Source organism: Tachyglossus aculeatus, chromosome 18 (genome assembly GCF_015852505.1).
Source record: "Tachyglossus aculeatus isolate mTacAcu1 chromosome 18, mTacAcu1.pri, whole genome shotgun sequence".
Taxonomy (NCBI): Eukaryota; Metazoa; Chordata; class Mammalia; order Monotremata; family Tachyglossidae; genus Tachyglossus; species Tachyglossus aculeatus.
The window spans coordinates 30,347,771-30,371,114 of record NC_052083.1 but is presented as its reverse complement, the minus strand read 5'-3'; the positions used below and the strand labels follow the sequence as shown (position 1 = coordinate 30,371,114).

Genomic DNA, 23,344 nt, shown 5'->3' with positions numbered 1-23,344 from the left:
CCGATTGAAAATCTTTGTGAATCTTAGTTTACGTCCGTGTATTTCTGGAAAGGGCAAGCTCATGAATAGGAAACAATGGAAAAGAGATGATAGATCTGACTACTTATCCATTAATCCACTGAATTGAGGCAAGTCTTGTACATCACATCAGATTTTTACCTCTCTAGTAATTCAAATGAACACAAGTGGTGAGGATGATTGAGATCTGAGTACTGGTGGGTTACCAGGAGACAATGTGAAAGAAACTGCTTCAGAAACTGAAACATTCTGAATGGACTATCCCAGTGCTTTCAATCAGTAAAGAAAAGCACGAAACCATAATTCAGTTTTCTGTCATCACTGAAAAATTAACCGAAAATGATCGCCAAACCAAAAAAAGCCACCTATTTAAAATGCACAGTATGTATCTCCAAAAAAGGAAACTGAACTGTGGGTATGTTCTACTGCACAAGAACTCACTTTTGACAAATGGAATCAATTCTAAATTTCTTGAAGAAAAATGTAAATCACGATATATATTTGGATGAAATCAAATCTACTCTGCTAGACCTGTAAACCGCGCAGGTAAATTTTCAAACAGAAATTTTTTAAAAAAAAATCACACAAACAGTGCAACAAGATTGTCTCCAGGACATTTTCCTTTTGATGTCCCATCGATACCTCCAATTCAACACGTCTAAACCTGGATTTCTCCTGACTTCACTTCCCTCCTATTCCTACTTCATCTACCTTTCCCATCTTATTTAAAAACACCATTCTTCCCTTTCCTAAAAGCTCACATCCTTGGGTGTCGGCCTCCGTCATACCTCCTTCCCTTCCCCACAGCACCTGTATATATGTTTGTACATATTTATTATGCTATTTATTTAACTTGTACGTATCTATTCTATTTATTTTATTTTGTTAATATGTTTGGTTTTGTTCTCTGTCTCCCCCTTCTAGACTGTGAGCCCACTGTTGGGTAGGGACTGTCACTGTATGTTGCCAACTTGTACTTCCCAAGCACTTAGTACAGTGCTCTGCACACAGTAAGCGCTCAATAAATACGATTGATTGATTGATTAAACTCTTGTCTTTTTGTTCCCATATCCAATTCAACTTCTAAATCCTACCCATTCACCCTCCAAAATATTTCCCGGACCCGCCCCATCCCCTCTACTTACATAGCAGTAAGTAGTGAAAACGGTATTTATTTTACACGGCCCCACCACCCTGGTTCAAACTCTCAGTTTCTCCCTGTTAGACTACTGTGTGTGCCAACCTTCTCGCTGGTCTCCCAGCCTCCACATTCACGATCAATCAATTCCATTTACTGAGTGCTTACTGTGGGCAGGGCGCTGTACTAAGCACCTTTCTTCAGCCTATACTAGACTTGGATGACTGGGTCACCTTCATCGATCATTGCTTGGCATACACCTCTCCACGTCTTGAGAGCGTCCACTGGCTCCCCACTGGTCTTGGAAATGAGCCAATGCGCCTTACTATTGATTTCGAGGCTCTCCACGAGTCTTTCCTCAGACACCATCTTCCACGTTTTGTTCCTCCCAAACTTACCTTAGAGCTGGCTGTATCCCGCTTGATTCTCCTCCCCATGACCCCCTAATCACTGCTCTCTCCGGTCTCAAACTCCACTCTACAAAGATTCAAAAATGCCTTCTGATATTTCACCGGGCCTTTTCTTACCTCCACTTATTTCAAATCCTTATTGCTCCTCCTCCCGCCATTTGGGGCTTTCCCTGCACGCTGCGGTTAGATTACAACGTGGTACCAGCTGAAAGGGTCCTGCACAAGCCCCCTTCGACCACCACAGGACTTCCTCATTGCAGTGCTCTTTCGGACATCACTCTCTGCAGTTTAACATCACCCTGCGGAATCCCTGAGGGCAGGGAAGGCCTATTTAGCTTCTTTTTGTTGTTTTCTTCTTAATGGGATTTGTTAAGCACTTCCTATGTGCCAGGCACTGTACCAAGTGCTGGGGTAGGCACAAGCTGATTAGGTCAGACATAGTCCATGTCCCACATAATCTTAGTCCCCATTTTGCAGATGAGGTAACTGAGGCACAGAGAAGTTCAGTGACCTGCCCAACACAGTAGACAAGCGGTGGAGCCGGAACTAGAACCCAGGTCTTTTTGACTCCAAGGCCCACATTCTATCCACTACACCAATCAATCGTATTTATCGAGCGCTTACTGTGTGCAGAGCACTGTACTAAGCGCTTGGGAAGTACAAGTTGGCAACATATAGAGACAGTCCTACACCACATTGTTTCTGAAAAAGGCGGGAGATGCAGGAGGGCTAAATAACGGGAAAACTAGCTGGCAAAAGATGAAAACAGCACCAGTTCAAGTTGCTGTCCTGAACTAAAAGAGGAGATTACTTTCTGTCCAGCTGTCACCTCGTGAACAGCTTCGGAGAGCAGACTTAGAGGACAGAAAGGGAAGAAAATCTCCAGTGGCTACCAATCAATCTGCGCATCAGGCAGAAACTCCTCACCCTGGGCTTCAAGGCTGCCCATCACCTCGCCCCCTGCTACCTCACCTCCCTTCTGTCCTTCTCCAGCCCAGCCCACACCCTCCGCTCCTCCACCGATCTCCTCACCGTACCTCGCTCTCGCCTGTCCCGCCATCGACCCCCGGCCCACGTCATCCCCCGGGCCCGGAATGCCCTCCCTCTGCCCGTCCGCCAAGCTAGCTCTCTTCCTCCCTTCAAGGCCCTGCTGAGAGCTCACCTCCTACAGGAGGCCTTCCCAGACTGAGCCCCTTCCTTCCTCTCCCCCTCGTCCCCCTCTCCATCCCCCCATCTTACCTCCCTCCCTTCCCCACAGCACCTGTATATATGTATATATGTTTGTACATATTTTTTTACTCTATTTAATTTATTTGTACATATCTATTCTATTTATTTTATTTTGTTAGTATGTTTGGTCTCTGTCTCCCCCTTTTAGACTGTGAGCCCACTGTTGGGTAGGGACTGTCTCTATATGTCGCCAATTTGTACTTCCCAAGCGCTTAGTACAGTGCTCTGCACATAGTAAGCGCTCAATAAATACGATTGATGATGATGATCAAGAAAAGGAGAGTACTGCTTCCTTACATCTTACGATTTCCTAAAGGAGGGACCTACGTAATGTTACATGGGGAAGGAGCGATTTGTAATGATTCCGCAGGCCCAATTAATCATGGGTTGAGGTAGGATGCTTAATAATTTAGAAACTGGGTATTAATAAAAAGATTTTCTTCTCCTAATCATCTGACTGCCCCTCTTCCAGTCTCCCACTAGACGTCTGTGCATGGGGGTGGGGGGCAGAGAGGGGGGTGATGAGGGGAAAATAACACGGTCACCACGGAATTAGAACCCGGGTCCTTCTGGCGGCCTGGCCTGTACTCTAACCACTAGACCACACTGCTTCTCCAGTTCCAATTCCATTCTTCCTTCTTCGCACGCTGAATGAAGCAAGTAGGGGGAAGAGTAAGGAGGGACATGTGGCTTCAGGTTTAGCAACGTTAACTGTTCCTCTCCCGTAAATGTACCTGACAGCCCTCAGAGATTACCCACACACAGGATGTGAGCTTTTGGGAAAGGGAAGAATGGTGTTTCTAAATAAGATGGGAAAGGCAGATGAAGTAGGAATAGGAGGGAAGTGAAGTCTGTGTGTGTGAGCAGCACCCTCCCTATGGATACTGGTCCTTTCCTCATCCACAACTACATCATTTTCTGGCCCTCAAAACATTAGGCTCGGAATGAGGCCACCAATTAAGTGTTAACACATTTTGGGCAGTAATGGGATTATAAATATCCTTAGTCACAGAAATCAAGGGAAGTACTTTTCTGTTTCACTGCACGTACTTCTCATTTCTTTTGTTTCCCTGTATCAAATCCTATAAAGCCATTCATAATATCACCATATTCCTTCCCCACTGCTTTTTAAATAAAAGGCTGAATACAAGAAATACAGTAATGGCGTTTGTTTTGCTTTCTTTATCTATCACAAAAACTGTTCTTCAAACATGTCCCTGAAGATAGGTTAGATTACAGGTTTCTGCTGTGCAAGACTAAAGATTTAACAGATTACCATTTAAAGATGTTTACTATGAACACATTTTTCCTCAACTGGGGATCCTAAAATTCCTTCCCTTCACAGGAATGGCACAGATTTATCCATAACAAAGGTTGTTTTAAAAAAAAAACAAAAACAAACCACTATTTACCCCATTATTGTAAATATCTTTCACTCAAGAAATAAAAATGCAAATTTGAACTACATAGCTATTTTATGTCAAAATCTCATCTAGGTATCTATACTAATTAAATGCTGCACGTAAAACATTAAATATTAACTTGTACTATTATTTAAGTAAAGCAACAGCTTTACTCTTTGAAAATGATTATTATAAGTACATGGCATTAGATTAAAACATTCCGCACGTATATTTTTCTTCATCCTTGGCATAAAACTAAATACAAAATTTTACAAAGCTGTAAGGAACAAAATAATACTGTTATTATTCCATCACAATTACACTGAAGTTTGATACTTACCTCAGTTAAAAAAAACAAAAATCAGTGAGATAAAGCACTGGATTTTTTTTAATGAAATGTAATAGAAACGAAAAATGATATTTTTCCCCCAGAGCCCAGATCTGCAAACCCATATACGATAGTTCTTCTTCACTGGTGAGAATAAATTCAATTCCACAATCTACTCCACCGGCCATGTCTATTTTAGATACTGACTGTTCGGAGTAACTGGCTTCAAATGTTTTACTTATGCAAGCTACGTAGCCATGGCAACTTAAAAGGCAAGGCAAGATCAACTAATTCTGGAAGAGACCCTTTGAAAATACCTATTTTCAACAGGGTGCTTGAACTCCAAGAGACTGTCATTTTGGAAAAAAAACAAACAAAACAGATCTCATTACATTTTAAATATTTGAAAATATTTACAATTCTGTTTGAAAATACTTACTTTCAGCATTGGACAAAGTGCAGGGATTACAGTCAACCAGCGCTAACTGAAAATGCTGCAAAAGGAAAGAGAAAATTACTGCCTGCTCAACTGAAGAATTCAACACTGACATTTAGTTACAGAAAATGGCACACCAATTAGCATCCAAAATGCAAATACATTTCACGGTTACAAAATATATAGAAAAACTTAACAAGAATTTCATTCTCTCCAATTAATTCAACAAATACCCACAAGAAAAATATAACATGTTACCATTATGATTTCAACATTCTTAAATAGGAGAATTTCTGGGGGAAATTATCTAAATTGACTTCACTCAGAACACTGACCACAAACCAAGAATTCTTTATGAAAGGAAAACAACCTAAAAGTAGGGATTATATGGATATGGAAATTACCAATGAATTTAAATCTTAACAAGGCTTCGATTCTCAAGCATTTAAAATATTCATTTGAAATCAACTTCTATAAACATATTTTCCTTAGAATTAAACCCATTTATGCATATTGTACGGGACTAGAAATTGAGATTTTATCACTGTTAGCCTCCACATAACACGCCAAAGTACAGTGTAATAAAGTTTGACTTCAAAAAGGCTACACACAGCTCTGCATTTCACAGAAAACTGAATAAAAAGCCCTAACAATCAGGAAATGGAGAACATTCAAGTAATGTGGAAAAACGTAAGGGAAGGCCTAACGCAAAAGCTCGCTCTTAAAATTTTCCAGCTCCCACACATAATGAAAGTGTTTGAAAATCTGCAAATCAATAGAACTACAAATTTAGATTGACAATTTCCTCAGTTAAATGTGCAGCTGAACAATTCTGTTGAACTGTAGGATCTGTGTACATGCTTTACCTCGTAATTTATAGACGAAACACTAAATAGAAAAATAACAATTGCTATGTTTGGAGCCTGAAAAACAGACAATAAATTTTAAAGAAAGCAATATAACCTGCACTTCTCAAATAGCCATTAAAACAAGGCCTCCAAAATGCTATCTCTGAGACACCACTGATAAAAAAAACACAACAACAACAACAAAAAACAACAACTTCATATCTTTCTTTAGCTTTCTTCTCAAAAGTCTGGTAATTTCCATGAGTTACCTAAATGCATGTGATCAAGAAGCCAACAACGATACAAGGAAAGATTCACAACTGCATTACATAGCCCATCTGTATGTCATTGGCAATGCAAACAGGATATACAACCTAGACAGGACAACTGTCAAACTGCTAAGAATGAATATGGCAACCTTTTCCTTATTGAATCATCAACCAAATCAATTAAATGAACGGTATCATTCATCCTCTCTTCACAACACCATTTTTAAAAAATGATCAATGCCCAGTCCACCGTTTAGGTTTGCTTACTTCTGACTAATCTAGTTTTTTGTGGGGGGTTTTTCTGATGCCCCATAATGACATGTTAAATTTTGTCTTTTTCCACTAGATTGGGATGCAGGTAGTGTGTCCTGGAAACATCCTATAGTCGGTTGCTATAGCAACACTAAACACATTTTAGAAGGAGCAAGCTACAACCCTTTCATTTTCTACTTGAAAAAAGGATTCAAATTCACCCAATTAAGCCAATGAATAAATTTATAAATCGAACTTTCTTTGGCCTGATTAGTGTTAGAATGAGAAGCTTCTAAATTATTTCCCTCTAAGGCCTTCATAAAAAACACACTGATCCAACAAAGACCGGCTCAGGTACAGTGTAGTGGTCTTTCAGAACTGTTATGGCAATGGAACCCCAAGGGGAAAAGCAGATAACTGTTTACATTGAACTCCCCACCCCTACATTTCTATCTGCCGCTATTCAGCATCAGACAATGTCGCCCAGCAGGAACAATGCTCCTTAATCACTATGAATCTTCAAAAACAGAGCAGCTACTGCTTCATCATTGCAAATCCACAACTGAAGTGCTAAAATATTCCAAAATGTAATCCATTTCTGATTGCATCCTTTTGTACATCGCACTAAAATAAGACGATCCACAACATGCATATTAGGGGAAAAGAAAAAAAAAAAGGAAAGGCTTTGTGAATAGAATAAGGTACTATGGATGGATTTACAGACAACCTAATAAGCTATTAGGAATAGAACAAAACAATTCATGCCCACATAAACACACGCCTCACCTCTCGGCACACCAGAAAACATTCACGGGTTCCTTTCGTGTATTTAAATCTGGCCATTGTCTAATCCTAGGTCCTAACGGATAATGTTCACCGGCAGAAAACTAAGCCACCACATACTGGCATCCGCATCAACAATCCGGAGAGCACCCTGGTGAAATTTGCAACTTCATTCCCCGCAAGGAGCAGGAGCAGCTAGCAAACATCTGCACCGCACACAAATATCGCAGTACTGAAGAGGACTACTGCTGTGTGAAATAGTTGTTATGCAGGAGAGGCCGCTGCAGTTCAGAGACAACATACAATACCTCAAGGCGGGGAGGAGGAACAGATATTCAAATTTGAAGGAAGTGGATTTTCCTAGAAGACTCTGCTTTAGATGTTCTTTTTTTTTTTTAAAAAAAGGCCCTGTCCTTTCAAGGACTGTTGTTAAAGCCTGCCATCGTGTTTGATTTCACAGCAAGTACCAAGAGGCTATATCTCCTAATAATCCTTGATTAGGTAACGTCATTGCAACTTCAGATATTACACTGTTTCCACGGATATTTCCAACCAATATAAATGTCAGAAACTGTACAGTAGTAATGAGTCAATTCAGACAGTCAACGTTAAAGGCAGAATCTGTAAAGTCCTTACTGACTAAACTAGCCCACTATTTAAGCAAACTGGCTCATGCCATAGAGTTCAGAGTCGACTGGCACCCCCTCAGCTCCTGCTCTTGTAAGAGATATTTTTTCAGACTATGTGACTTAAGTACAGTGTATCTGTTTTTTGGGCTGTGTTTATTCAAGTAATTAGGCACCCCGCATAATCAGAGTGCAGGCAAGTAGCCAAGATCATTCATTAGGTGCGTTTGTAGCTGGAGGAGAATAATGTGCAGCACATGCTACCTGATTAATTCAGTGCAATATTGTCCAGGGTCCTCACAAATTCATTTTTTTTGGAAAATTTTTTTCTAAAGAATATAAATCCTGTGTCTCCCCCCACCCAATCACCTAAAACAATGTATTGCACAATCAGCCATGTGACACTTACAAGCCCAAACGTATTTATATTATTCTAATGAATCAGTTTACCCCAAAGAAGCATTCATTCCCAATTAGGCAACTTTTTTTTTTCAATCATTACAGAGTAAACAATTTAAACCTGACACGATCATTTCATTTGTTTAATTAGAACATGAATGTGTGTGGGGAGGAAGAAGAGTTAACATTTGTTTATAACTTTCATAGAGAACAAAGAGCTCTTCAGCACCACTTCATTGCTAATACTGGGCTGAAGGTTGACAAAATTCTGCCATCTTAGAAGCCCATTTTTTTCAGTGAGGCGCTATCAAAGAATTAGGTGGTCAAAACGAGGAGTCCAGCACATCCTTGGTCTACAGTCTGTCTGAAGCTTCCGATGTCCCAACGAATTCTACACCAAAGGCATAAAATGTTGAGGGGTTGGGGGGAGACAACTTGATCCTCAGCTATTGTCCGTAAAGACCAAGATTTAAGAACACAATGAACAGCGGCGGCGGACATGGGGGGTTCATTTGCAGGATCCATACAACGGCCAACTTTTGCCTGCCTTTCTTGCCCCTCTAATGGTTGTCCCTGCTTCCCTGTCAAAAAGTCACCAACGGGTAATTGGGAAATGCTGCACATTGGGAATGTTAGGAGGGGAAGGTCCAAACATGGACTTTCTTCTTGTTAGGTGGAGGAAGGCTTGATTTTTGGTGGCATTCCAAAAGGGCAACTGTTTCCTCCTTCTAATGCAGCCCCAAAAGAAACTGAATTTTGAAACTTTGCCAGGAATCTTATCTCATGGAAGCTCCCCCCTCCAATGTGCCCCTAGAAGGTGATATTCAGTGACTCTGGTTTCACCGAGTCAGGAAGGGAACATCAGCTCAGTATATTTGGCAGGCCAGGTGCCTTCGGGGTTGGCTTTCTTTTTGAATATGAGTTATTGTGATGAAGACACTTCCCGAAATTGACTTTTGTTGGTGTTTGGTTCCACAGCAGGCAAGCAGAACTAGTCTGGTGGCTCCAAGCCCGGGTAGCAGAATGCTAGGCCATTCTGCCCCATCCTCAGGTGTGCTCAAATGTCCACTTCAATCTTACTTATTGAGTGCTTACTATGTGCAAAGCACTGTACTAAGTGCTGGGGAGAGTACAACACAACAGACATACTCCCTGCCCACAATGAGCTAGCAGTCTAAAGGACAACAACTGCGGTTATTTGTTAAGCACTTACTATTCATTCAATCGTATTTATTGAGTGCCTACTGTGTGCAAAGCACTGTACTAAGCACTAGGGTTGATTCCAGCATATTGTCACTACCCACGTTCGGAGGTCTGCCGACGGTAAGTGCCTTGTGGGAGTCCACCGGGTGAGTCGGGGCAGAACGGGAGTGGCAACTCAAGAGCTCAGTCTGCCAGGCCTGTGCAGGGAGTAGAATGTAATGCCGCCGCCTCAGGTCTGCAAGCCGAAAACTCAAAGAGCTCATTTAATATTCCTGGTGGATAAGTCCACTCTGACATGCTTGCACTCACCACGCAATATCCTCTCCCCATTCACCCCTTAAAACCTCTCTCTTCTAATCCTCCTTCAGGTTTCCCCTTCCAGGAAAAAAAAAAGAGGGGAGAGGGAGAGACAGAGAGAGAGTGAGAGAGAGTGTGTGTGTGTTGGGGGGAGTGTAAAGAGAAGCTGAGAAAAGTTAAACGATAGAGATTGGCTGCCACATTTCTCTCCCAAACCAAGTATGTCCGTCAGTCCATCCATCCAACCGTTTAGGTCAGCACCCTGGATAGTCAACCCTTCTCCGAGAGCTCCTGCAGGAGATCTGAGGCACATTTCCTACATTCTTCATCAGTAATCACCATAGGAACACTTATTAAGTCTCCATACACGATGTTGCAGTTGCTTTTAAGAACAACAACAAAAAAAAAAAAACACTCTCCCTGGACTTCTTTTAGACGGGTTCATGGCACGTTAGCTTCATCGACCATCTGTATACATCCAAAAAATTACCACAGAGCTCTCCTTGCAATGCTGACTTGCAAATACCAAAATCCCAGTTAAGCTTCATGCTGATATATCAATAATATGCATCACAGGCAAAATTTACTTGGCTATTGGAATCTTTCATTATGACCAGTATTATTTAAGGATTTATCAATCTTGATGATGAACTGCAATCAAATATAGCTCCTCCAAAAGTCCGTTAAGGACCAAGTCTTTGGCATTAATCATCTTGGACGTGGAAATCAACCCTATCACAATCAGGAATTTCTTCAATATTTTAATAAGCAGATTGGTACAAAAATTGTTTCTAAAATTTCAACTCAAACACCAAGAGATTCAAATAGCTCATGTTCCCGTGCTTCATAAACCAGGCCAAATAAAACACTGTAACAAAAAAAAAAAATTACCTTTAAACTAGACTCATAGTCTGTGTTCACTTTGAACATAAGCCCAAGTCGTAAATGAATTTCCTTGGCTCGACAAAAGCTGGGATCGACATAAAGCACCTCCTGAAATGCTTTAATTGCCCTGCAAAAAAAACAGACAAAAATATAACCTCTGCAAATTGAAAAAAATGCATTTCTTAATATATGTGGAATCACAGGATTATGACATATATACACACATAAAATGTTGGTCAATTAAGATTGTTAGCCCTTTTCCTTTCCTCTGCAGAATAATTTCCAAGACGCTTCCTTGCCTTAAAGGAGTGTTTGATTTAAAATGCTTTTGAAAACTGTCATTTATGTTTAAATGCTTTTGTTTCCAATTACCGTCTACATAATAATCAAGCCGCTTACAAAACTAACCTGTTGCCCCACATTACAATTTGAAAATACAGTACAAAATCCAATTAGTGAATTAAAAGGGCACACAGCATCAAGATAGTCAACTTTAAATCAGGGCAAAGGAATGCTCTTTTAAGTATTCGTTAGATGTGAAGTTCAATGGGGAAAGTTCAACTCTCAAATGTCCCCAAAACACCTGTGATGGAAACATGGCTAGTAATTCTGATACCCTGAAATCAGAATTTTTTTGGAAAAACATAATACCCTCCCTCTCCCCCCGACCCACCCAGGGCTGGTAATGCATTAAAGATCACTTCCTGCAGTGGTTTCACTTCTCGTAAAATTGGTTTCGGCTACCGTTATTAGATATCTGACACCTACAGTGCTCTGCATCCAGTTGGTGCTCAAAAAATACCACTGGTTGACTGACTGATGTACTTCACAGCCTCCACAGTACAAGTGAAGTTGGTGCATAAATTCAGACTATAAAGCAGTCTTCTTTCTCCCTTTAAGCCAATGGTATGAATTCAACGTGCCAAGAAAAACCCTAGCTTTCTTATAAAATGGCCAAGAATAAAATGATCCTTTTGTAATTGCGGTGTCAGTAATGCAGTCTTTCATATATATATATATCTGTATCTATATCTACTAATGCTATTAAATTCCACCAAGCACTTAGTACAGTGCTCTTTCAGCGTAAGAGCTCACTGATTACTGCTTTGCACTACTGATTGATTTGTTCTTTAAGACTTTATTGGTATATACCAGCTCCGTGAAAAGGCTCTTTGCAACAACAACAAATTCTGTGTCAATTAATGGTATCTATAGGGCACTTACTGTGTGACACTACAACAGAGTTGGTAGACATAATCCCTGCTCAAGGAGCTTACAGTCTAGAGGACGCTTAAAGATTCTGGCTCCTCCCCCAGAAAGCAGCTTAAACCCTGTTCAGAAACCAAAACAACAATAATAATAATAATGATAATAATAGTAGTAGTATTTGTTAAGCGCTTATTGTTTGCCAAGCACAACACTAAGTGCTGGGGTAGATACAAGATAATTAGGTCCCATATGGGGCCCACAGTCTAAAAAGGCGGGAGAACGGATATTGAATCCCCTTTACGCAGATGAGGGAACTGAGGCGCAGAGGAGTTAAGTGACTTCACCCAGGTCACACAGCAGGTACATGGCGGAGCCGGTATTAGAACCCAGATCCTTTGGCTCCCAGGCCTGAGCTCTTTCCACTAGGCCATGCTGCTTCTCTACCAGTAATGGCAGCAACAGCATTGAAACTGTATGTGTTACATGCTTCTATGAGCCAAGCACTGGGGTAGATAACAGGTCAGGCAGATTCCTTGTTCCTCGTGGGGCTCAGAGTCTAAGCAGGTGGGAGAACAAGTGCTGAATCCCCATTTTACACAGCAGAAAACTGAGGGCACTGAGAATCGCAGAGACTTGCCCAAGGTCACACAGCAGGCAAGGGCAGTGACTGGATTGCAACCCAGGTTCTCTGACTCCGAGGCCCGAGCTCTTACCAGGCCTTGCTGCTTTAGATTAGTCCAACTCTATATGGGAAACATCTACAATAATGTAGATGTTCCCCCTTCTAGACTGTGAGCCCACTGTTGGGTAGGGACTGTCTCTGTATGTTGCCAACTTGTACTTCCCAAGCACTTAGTACAGTGCTCTGCACACAGTAAGCACTCAATAAATATGATTGATACAATAATCCATTGCTGCAAAAACTAAATTGCGAAGTTGGCTTTTACTCTGTAATATGCACTGTAATAACAATCCAAACTGGTGGATACACAACAGCCTGAGATCATTCTGCCTCAAGCCCACGCCAGGCCTGGGAACCGCGGAAGGAAATTTTCGGGGCCAATGGTACATTGGGAGCCCGGAGACATCAATGGTGCTGGTTTCACTAAAGTAAAAAGCAGGAATGGCTAAAGTCGCAGGCCATGTGTGGTGCGCTCGGCAGTAACACTGCAGCTGACAAGGGTCAGGCCATCCTCAAACCACAGACCAATCAAGCAGGCTGACTCTTGCACAGAGCAGTGTTGCTGGGGAGAGGCCAACAAAGGTAGTAGACAGGATCCGTGCCCAACAAAAGGCAAGTTTGGGGCTATTATCCTGCCCCGTGAGATGGACTTGCCCCCAAAAACTTTAGGCTGGGGATATAGGAAGTGAGGGCCTCAAGTCCCCGTCGCACGCTCCGCTCCCGTGCAACTTCATCGAGGCCGAGGCCTGAAGCTTCTCGAACATCAGAAACGAAAATGGAAAGGGGCCAAGTGGCCGTTGTCTACCTCAGGGACGCCGTCGCCAGAACCCACGCCAACTCTAGTCTAGGAGTATGTAGGTGCCTGTACCGACAGCTTAATTTGATTGTGCCTGATAAGCAAGCATTGGAAGGGCAAAAGGAGGACAGTCTTCAGATTTCCAAATGGTCAGAAAGCCACCATTTTGGGTCACTTCAGCGGGGGTGAGACACTCAGAGCCAAATCTAGCTCAGGAGCCCCATGGCTCTGGCTTTTTTAGGCTGGTAAAGGGCACCCAGCGTGACAAACATCTAAGGAGAAACAACATGCTCTTCTCAATAGTTCTGATGCACAGAACACAAATGAAGGTTGAAAATTCTTTGCCAACTGAAACAAATATAAATTATGCATCAAAAGAAACTGTACTGACAGTTTTATCTCACTTACCATTGAAATGCATTGTAATGGAAGTAGACCAAACCAAGGCCATATAAAAAGGCAGCATTCTGTAAAGAAAGGAAAATTTTGGTTTGTTTGGTTTTCTGTACTCAGTATGAACATATTTTCCGATAACCGGTATTTTTTTCCAAAATCCATGGGGCCACAGTTTTATTCTTCACCCTCTATCCTTACAATATCATACTTCTCGTTTCTTTGTCCAAAATACTGCAAAAAACCCTCAGCCTCTCAATTATGGAATAACCATTACATGTAGGGCACTTGAGCAAATTCTGCGGCTAGAGAGAAAGGCAATACAAGACAATGCTTATCCTTAAGGGGCTTGCAGTTTAGGAAGGGAGGCAGTGCAGACACAAACTCGCAAATATAAATGACCTAAAACACAAGTGATCGGCAACGCTTTATTTATGAATCAATCGATCAATGCTATTTGAGTGCTGAGTGCATACTGGGTGAAGAGCACTGGATTAAGCCCTTGGGAGAGTACAATATAGCAGAGTTGATAGACATGTTTGCTGCCTATGAGCTAGTTCTACCACGACTGACTTAATTCTTCATTCACTCAACGGTATTTACTCAGCACTTACTGTGTGCAAAGCACTGTACTAAGCACTTGGGAGAGCACAATATAACAACAAACAGACATATTCCCTGCCCGTAACGACCTAACAGTCTAGAGGGGGAGACAGACATTGATGTAAGTAGATTATAGACATGTATATAAGGGCTGTGGGGCAGAGTCATCATAGGAGTCTACCCCCCTTTATTACATCATGGTGTGATCTTGCTAATCATGGGTCCTTTCAGGAATCGAAGCTGTAAGCATAAACTGATAAACATGCAAGAAGTCGAAAAGAGTGAAATATGAACATAAGCCTAAGTGGACAAATAAAATTGGCAAAACATAGTGGAGAGGATGGAATGGCCAAAATATGCGGGGAAGGGGGAGTTAATCAGAAAGGCATCCTGGAGGAAATGGCTTTTTAGAAAAGCTTTGAAGATGGAGCAGATGCTGCCTGAGGAATTGCTGGGGAGGGAACAGCATGCATTTTAGACGATGCATCTCCAAGCATTTTTCCTAATCCCGCACTTTCTGGAGAGGTGGGGGAGGGAGAAATGTGAAGGAGGGGGACGGTGGGATTGCCAGGGGTAAGGCACTATTTAGCCACAATTTAGTGGCTACTTTTCCTCTTCCCTTGCTGTCCTCACTGCAGTGCCCTTAATCCCAAAGAAGCATAGAATAGAACTTGGAAGTGGTGAAGGCCCTCAGAAACAGAAGCTCCTACAACAGAGCCCCGGGAAAAGAACAATTCCGTGCCCAGGATTGTCGACACCTGCTCTACCATGTTCTCGCTTTTAGAACCAAAGATTTGTGTAAATTGCACGATCAATACTGTATAACCAGAGACATAAAAATAAATGCAATTAACAGAAGACATAAGGCTGAAATCTAGTTTCGGAAGAGAAATCCAGTCAATGAATAGGCAAAGTATTATAAGAAAAAGAAGAGTTCTCTCATGATCTTAGAGTCACAGATTCATAAGTGTAAGATTAGGGATGGAGAGATTGCACCCAGTTAAGCCTCAGAAATGAATGCCAGCCTATTCATAAAGAAAACATTTAAAAGATTTATATGAACTAGGTTAAAACCAAAGAGCAGGCCGCTTGAACAGCTTATGAGCATCACACTTAAAATAAAACATTCTCCTAGTTCTTATTTACCACTAGAAAGCTAATAGCCCAGTTTATGACAACATGAAAAAAACTACCAAGAGCCATTTCACTTAAGAAAAAAAAAAAAATCAGCATATGAAGATGGAGGCAGGGAGACTTTAAGAATCCCCACGGGTGTTCTCATGCCAATTTCAGGATGTGAGAAACTTGTGCTTGCACTCACAATCAAATATTTCCAGCTTTCTGTTGTTCAAGCAGATTCCAGGCTAGTTCCTTGGGAACAGGATAAGGAACGGTTTGGGCGACCCTATGGAGACTTGCACAGAGACATTACTCAAAATACGGGCTGGGTTTTTGCATTTCCAAGGGGTGAAAGATTCCTTTCTGGGAACGTCCGGGATGCTGGGCTGACAGTGAAATGGGGTTTCTGCTTTCATTCGACTGTATTCATTTAGCGCTTAGTGGCTGTCAGGCACTCTACTAAGCGCTTCTGCTTGCCATATGGGGAAGAAGTGAGGTTCCCTAAAAGTAATCAGACCAAGGGAAGCAATGACCAGCAAAAAGAAGCCAGAGCTGCTAGCTTGCCAGAGGGCAAGGACTGGGACATAAGAGGAGAGTTCCAAGGAACCTTTTTCCTTCTGAACCAGCTCTGAGGGGAGTGACAGAAGCCGGCACCAGGAGACATACGGATTCGGAAGAAAAGAACCAGAGCTCAAGGGAAGGGAGGGTAGGTGGGAGAGGAGGTCCACGGTCGGCTTTCACGTATGTTTTATGGGAGAAGTTTCTATTTTGAAAATAAATGGGAACCTGGACAAATAAGCTATTAAATCTTACAGCAATCTGGCTAGTGCTGCAACAGTCTGGGAATTTGCTCATTTATAACTTTAGGAACCACATAAATAAAATTCATGGACTGGATGGCAGGGAAATGAGCTCAGCTGGACTTTGACAGATCCAGTTCACAAATGAACCTATGTGAAACATGGAAAGCCACGCTGGCTTGTTTGCCACTCTGGAAGACAGAGCCTTGGCCTATGGAAGTAAATGAAGTTAGACATCAAGAACTTCATGCTAAGAACATTATGGCATTTTATGATCAAATTAGAAGCAATTCAAAATAATCCATTCCTTGAGGAGGAATTGGAAAGATGATAATGAGATAAATAAGAGGAACAGAGGTTATGACGTCACATTTGACTACTGATAACTGCTTACTGATGACCCCGGGGGCACCCATGTGGCATTAATTCGTTATGGGCAGGGGATGTGTCTGCAAATTCAGTTGTACTGTACTCTCCTAAGTGCTCAGTACAGTGCTCTGCATGTAGTAAGCACTAAATAAATAACATTGGCTGCCTAATTCCATGTTCTTGGGGAAGCTTTGAGGAATATGGAGCTCAGTTATGTCCCACTACTATTTCAGCCCCTATGGAGTGAGAAAAAGGATCTGGCTAGTGAAACTATGTAAAGGAAGAAATGCGGCGGCATCTCTAACCACAGCAGTTTAATATGGGGTCAGGGGATCACATCAATCAATCAGTGGTGTTTATTGAGCTCGGGGCAGAGGGCTGCATTAAGTACTTGGGAGAGTACACTACAACAGGGTTGGCAGACACGTCACCTGCCCACAAAGAGTTCACAGTCTAGAGGGGGAGACTCCAAGAACACTGTCTATGCCCTTGACCGTACAGTGGGTCCAGTCCCCCCCAACTCCGCATCATTGCTCCCTGCAAATCATCCACCCCAAGTTGGGGGTTCCTTCCAGGAAGTAGGGGCTGCACTGGGGAGAGAGAAAGCCCCGTCCTGGGCTGGATCACTCTGCCGGTGATGGCAGATGACCTCCCCCGGGCCAGCACCAGAGTCTTTGGAGCCTGCCTTTCTGCCAGAAAGAAGTTTTACCACGGGTCAGGCTCCAATGCCTCAATCAATATTTACTGAGTGCTTGCTGTGGGCAGGACACGGTACTAAGTGCTTGGGAGTGTACAACACAACAGGTACAGTCCCTGCCCACACTGAGCTTACAGTCTAAAGGCTCTCAAGGCTGTCCATCACCTCGCCCCCCCCCCACCTCACCTCCCTTCTCTCCTTCTATAGCCCAGCCCGTACCCTCCGCTCCTCTGCCGCTAATGTCCTCAACGTGCCTCGTTCTCGCCTGTCCCGCCGTCGACCCCCGGCCCACGTCATCCCCCGGGCCTAGAATGCCCTCCCTCTGCCCATCCGCCAAGCTAGCTCTCTTCCTCCCTTCAAGGCCCTACTGAGAGCTCACCTCCTCCAGGAGGCCTTCCCAGACTGAGCCCCTTCCTTCCTCTCCCCCTAGTCCCCCCTCCATCCCCCTCTTCTTACCTCCTTCACTTCCCCACAGTACCTGTATATATGTATATATGTTTGTACATATTTATTACTCTATTTTACTTGTACATATCTATTCTATTTTATTAGTATGTTTGGTTTTGTTCTCTGCCTCCCCCTTTTAGACTGTGAGCCCACTGTTGGGTAGGGACTGTCTCTATATGTTGCCAACTTGGACTTCCCAAGCGCTTAGTACAGTGCTCTGCACACAGTAAGCGCTCAATAAATACGATTGATTGATTGATTGGTTAAAGGGAGTATAACCACAAGCACCAGATCCTTCCCTGCCCCGGGGTAAACGGTGCCTTCAGGTGGAGACCTCTCCCAAAGAGGGAGCGGTCTGCCCAGGTGCCGTAAGACTGGAAACGGCACCGCTTTAAGGCCAGCGTGAGGCTTGGTCTGGCCCAGGGCCAGTTGTTCTCGGCTTTTCTCTCCCTTCATCTGGCCCTACCATCATCCTTTTGTTATTTCAGAGTCACTAGGTAGAGAGATTTCGGGAGCCTGGACACTTACACAGAACATTGCTTTTCCGAAAAAGAAATGTGCTTGGCTCCCCACCCACGGATGTACAGCTGAAGAAAGAGGCATGGGAGGGAGAAATGGAAAACTGAAGATATTAAAGGACTCTCGGCTAATAATTTCTATGACTTCATTAGCTTTTTCTGCTAGGGACTCTGTAAGATTAGCAAGAAATAATAGATTGAAAAGTAAGATACTTAAAATGCTAAAAACTAGACGCTGAGCCAATTAATTTCCGAAGCATAAGAGTTCCCATTTTCTGCATTCCCCCGAACTTTCCTATCCATAAAGTTTACAGCCTTATATCTTCGTTCTGCAGTTACAAAAATTCTGTTCCTCCTATGATTAATATAATTATCTAGGGTTTATATTGCACACCACCTTCAAAGTGCTTTACAAACATTAATTATAATAAACTCCTTCTTGAAATTGAGGTCTCAAGGTTTCACCATGTAACTGGCAGAATTTATCTGGATTTAACGCTTTACTTGAACCCACTGAAGTGATATATTCGCTTATCTGCCTTTGTCAGACCTCTATCACCAACAACAGTTGAGATAAACTTTGACTATTTGCACAGCAATCCTTTACTTCAGAATTCTGCCACCATTCTTTCTTTTTCTTTCCCATCCTCCCTGGTTCCTTATTTTTAAGAAGGATACAGAAATTTTCTCACGTGAACCACAGATTAGGCATATTTCTCAGTGTAATTTGCATGACTTTTCAAATTCTCCTTTTGCCTCTAAGCTAATTATTAGGTCTCCCTGGTTTTAAATGGAAACGGCTCTACGCCAGAAGGAGACACGGAGTAAAAACAGCTAATGGGCAGGAAGAACATTCCCTAGGCATAGTCCGGAGAGCTGGTCAGTTGGCAGCCTGGAGCCATCAAGCACAGGAGGAGACTGAGGGATGACAGCTAAACCGAAGGGCCGGAACCGGCTCTGACGGAGGGAAGACGCTTCGCTGTTCACAAGAGAATGAGGAACGGCAAGGCTGCCGCACTGGGGACTAGCCGGACCTAAAAGGGAAGAAGGTTCACTAGCCCATCTGGGGGAGGGACAGTGGCATCTCTGCTGGGTGACTGAGTGAGGTACCTGAGGCTGCCACTATTAAGTTATTGTAGGTCTGGATACCTTAGACCTACTCTATTTGGAACTGGAATACAAAATCATCATTAACAGTATTTATCGAGCACCTGAAGTGGGAAGCACTGCACTAAATGCTTGCAAGAGCACAACAGAAGCTTTAGTCAACAGCAGGATTTAATGGCTTAAGCCAGTAGCGGGGCCAAGAAAAGCGCCCATGGTAACTTCCCCTTTTAGACTGTGAGCCCACTGTTGGGTAGGGACTGTCTCTATGTGTTGCCAACTTGTACTTCCCAAGAGCTTAGTACAGTGCTCTGCACACAGTAAGCGCTCAATAAATACGATTGATGATGATGATGATAATGATGATGAACTGCCTCCTTCCATCCCCCCACAAAGGTCCCTTATCCCAACAAAAGCAGTTGCCCCAGGCTTTCAGCATCTCGCCTTTGGACAGCCGGCTAGGACCTGGTGCCATCGACGAAGCTCCATTCCATCCTGCTTTCTGCCATCCCAGTGGGAAGGAGAAAGTCACCTAGAGGATGAGGCCACCACAAAATCCTGGAAAGATTGGGGAGGGGGGGAACGACACAACACGACAGCGATATAAATGGTATTGCTGTGGCTACGGATGTACCTTGGACTCTACAGACCTATGAACAGCCTCAAAATTTCAACTCCTCTAGCTATGTCACCCTACTGATTTGGTTTTTCTTTTGTGTACTTCTGTGGTATTTTCATGACCCCTTCAAAGCCTTATTAAAGGCACATTTCCTCCAAGAGGGCTTCCCTGACTAAGCCCTCCTCTCTGCTTCTCCCACTCACTTCTGCACTGCCCTGACTGGCTCCTTTTACTCTCCCCCTCTCCTCACCAGCCCCACAGCACTTATACCCATATCGGTAATTTATTTCTATTAAAGTCCGTCTCCTCCTCTAGACTGTATGCTCATTGTGGGCAGGGAATGTGTTGGTTTTTTGTTACACTGTACTCTCCCCCAAGCACTTAGCACAGCGCTCTGCACAGAGTAAGCACTTAATAGATATGACTGAATGAACCGTTTCATCATATCTGAAGTATCTGTCTCCAGTCCCTTCTCCCCATTTATGCAAAGGACAGTACCTCGAGGGATAGGGACCATATCTCATTCCCACCTTTGCAGTCTCTTCTTGGACTCACTACAGTGCTCTGCACACAGGAAGTGCTTAATACTATTACTAACAATGCTATTAATAACTGAATGAGCTTTTTCGAAAGAAATCCTAATTCTAAAAATGCCTTAGTACTTAAATTGTATTTCCTAGGTATGAGACACACTGGACCCATGAGGGGGATGACCCTCACACGTTTTAAGCTGGACTTCCAAAATCACTTCTCCCAGGTCTCTGACAAGACCCAAGAGTTTCCAAACGGGGCTGAAAAGAATCAAATGTTGGCCTTACGGCCCATCAGTTCTTTGAGCCCATCCTCTCCCACTTTCCAACCTCACTCAAATCCCTGTCCCATACTCACACTCTACCATAAACATTATACGTTGCTTATTTATTCATATTAATGTCTGGCTCCCCCTCTAGACTGTAAGCTAGCAGACTTGTCTACTAATTCTGCTGCATTGGACTCTCCCAAGTTCTCGGTACAGTGCTCTGCACATAGTATGCACTCCATAAACACCACTGATTGACTGACATCATTAAAATCAAATGCCGGCATCCAGGATGACAACCGTTTCTGAAAGAACTTTCCAAAGGCAGACATTTGAAATTATATGGTCACAGCAGTCAATCAATCAATCGTATTTATTGATCATCACATCAGGCATCACATCTCTGCAGATGCTATGTCCATCGGCCACCTACCAGTACCAATCTCTACTGCACCTTTTGGCTATTCAATTCAAAACTGAGATTACTATAAAAATCTGGGCCCACGGGGGATTACTGAAGGGAAATGCTCAGAATGTATGGCATTACCCCAGGCATGCCATTGGGATGGATAGCAAAAAGGGAAATTGCCACAGTGATCTTCCCTGCCCCTGTTTGAGTACGGAATCCTGGTAGGGTGGATTTTTATTTAAATGGTCTACAGTGTATGATTCATTCTCCAAAAATGTCTACTGAGCCTCATCCAATTCAGAGCACTGCATGGGGATGGTAAGATGATGCTTCTCAGTGAGTGTGTGCATTTATTTCAGGACAAACAGAAGTGCGTCATTCCTTGAAGCTAAAGAAAAATAAATCAGTACTTACTGTACACCAAATCCCCTAAAATTGAAAGCACTTAACCTATACAAGCAAACATGACATATTACCAGTCGATCCTCAATAATAGTTATTGAGTGCTTACTCATATTTCATTTACATATTTCACTATGAAATATGTAGTAATAATAATAATTGTTTGGTATTTACTATGTGGTAAGCACTGTTCTAAGCACTAGGATGGGACTCACAGTCTATTCAAGAAGGAGAACAGGCCCTGAATCCCCATTCTGCAGATGAGGGAACCGAGGCACAGGGAAGTTAAGTGACTTGCCCAAAGTCACACAGCTGACAGGTGGCGGAGCCGGAATTTGAACCCATGACCTCTGACTCCAAAGCCCGGGCTTCTTCCACTAGACCACACTGCTTCTCTTTCTGCTTGCTTGGAGGAGTACAACAGTTGCATGATCTCTGCTCTCAAGGAGCTTGCAACTTGGTAGGAGAGGCGGACACTAAAATAAATTACAGGTAGTGGGAAGCGATAGAGCATAAAGATATGAACATAAGGCCAATGGTGAAGTGAAAGTACAAAGTATTTAAGTCATATGGAAGTCCCAAAGAGGCAAGAGGGGGAGAGATAATGTGGGAAGCTGAGAAATCAATCACAAAAAGCCTCCTGAAAGTTTCGAGATATGGTTCCAGAACCATTGCCTACTTTTACCTATTTTCACCTGAGAGCTGACGATGATGTTCTACCAGAAACTGACACGGGCAAGGAAATGACATTATAGTTCCCAGATAAATATTTTTAAACATTTCTATCAATCAACGGTACTTAATGCTTATTGTGGGCAGGGCATAGTATTAAGCACTTTGAAGTGAAATAAAACAGAGCTGGTAGACACGATCCCTGCTTACAAGGATCTTACAGTCTAGGGGGAGCTTACTATTTGAAAGAAGTGCAAAAAAATGGAGCTGTTTAAAAAATTACACTCCTAATGTATTTTTAGGAATAAAACTACATCTGACAAATTGAAAATTTAACCTCTAAATTCAATATTTTGAAACAGAAAGCTCTTGAAAAAATGGCAGCATGAACCGTAAGCAGAACGGAGGCAGGTATGGAGATAGGCAGTTGTATGATATTAGGTGCTGAATGCAAAATGCAATAGTCTACATCATTGAAATTCTTCTGAATTTCCCAACTCTAGGAAATTGGAAGAAATCTTTAAGTGTAGACAGCATATCGCAAGACTGCTGAGCAACAAGAACCTGGCAAAAGGCCACCTGTAATTTAAGCACATATCAATGGTATTTACTGAATGCTTACTAAAGCGGTATTAGGCACTTGGGCACATATATTACACACCCACAAGGAGTTTAAGATATAGAGCAGATATCTTATCCCTATTTTACAGATGAGGAAACAGGCTCAGTCAAGCACTTGCTATGAGTCAATGTACTAAGCACATGGTAGATACAAGATAAGGCTGGACACAGCCCTGTTCCACAAGTAACTCACACCCTAAGTAGGAGGGATAAAAAGGTACTGAAGCCCCATTTTAAGACAAAAAAATGGGCCCAGAAGTTAAATGACTTGCCCAAGGCCACGCAGCAGACAAATGGCATATCAAGAGACTGCATCCCTGTGGACTTGCGGAGGGGACAAATCCCCAGTTATGGTCTCCTAGTTCCAAGGATTCACTGACAAAGGATATAATCATCATCAAAATCTGAATTTAGGAGAACACTCGAGCAAACAGAATAAAAGGAGACAATGATGGGAATCTTCACTACTGAAACTTTTGTAGACTTCAAAAGAAAGGAGTTTGAGGTAATCAGGAGGAAAATACACTGAGTCCTCCGAGTATTCACTGGGATCTAGAAGT

General features: G+C 42.7%; 1 protein-coding gene across 2 annotated transcripts in view; it reads right to left on the bottom strand.

Annotated features, from left to right (window-relative positions):
• Nucleotides 1-23,344, bottom strand: part of KDM6A (lysine demethylase 6A) — a 192,058-nt gene that overhangs the window by 79,709 nt on the left and 89,005 nt on the right. For both annotated transcript variants that reach the window (XM_038760419.1, XM_038760420.1), the window contains exons 5-7: nucleotides 13,621-13,679; nucleotides 10,532-10,652; nucleotides 4,967-5,021 (exon numbers count right to left, since the gene is read on the bottom strand). In XM_038760419.1, coding sequence (XP_038616347.1) covers nucleotides 4,967-5,021; nucleotides 10,532-10,652; nucleotides 13,621-13,679 — 235 coding nt within the window. The remainder of the gene's footprint in view (nucleotides 1-4,966; nucleotides 5,022-10,531; nucleotides 10,653-13,620; nucleotides 13,680-23,344) is intronic.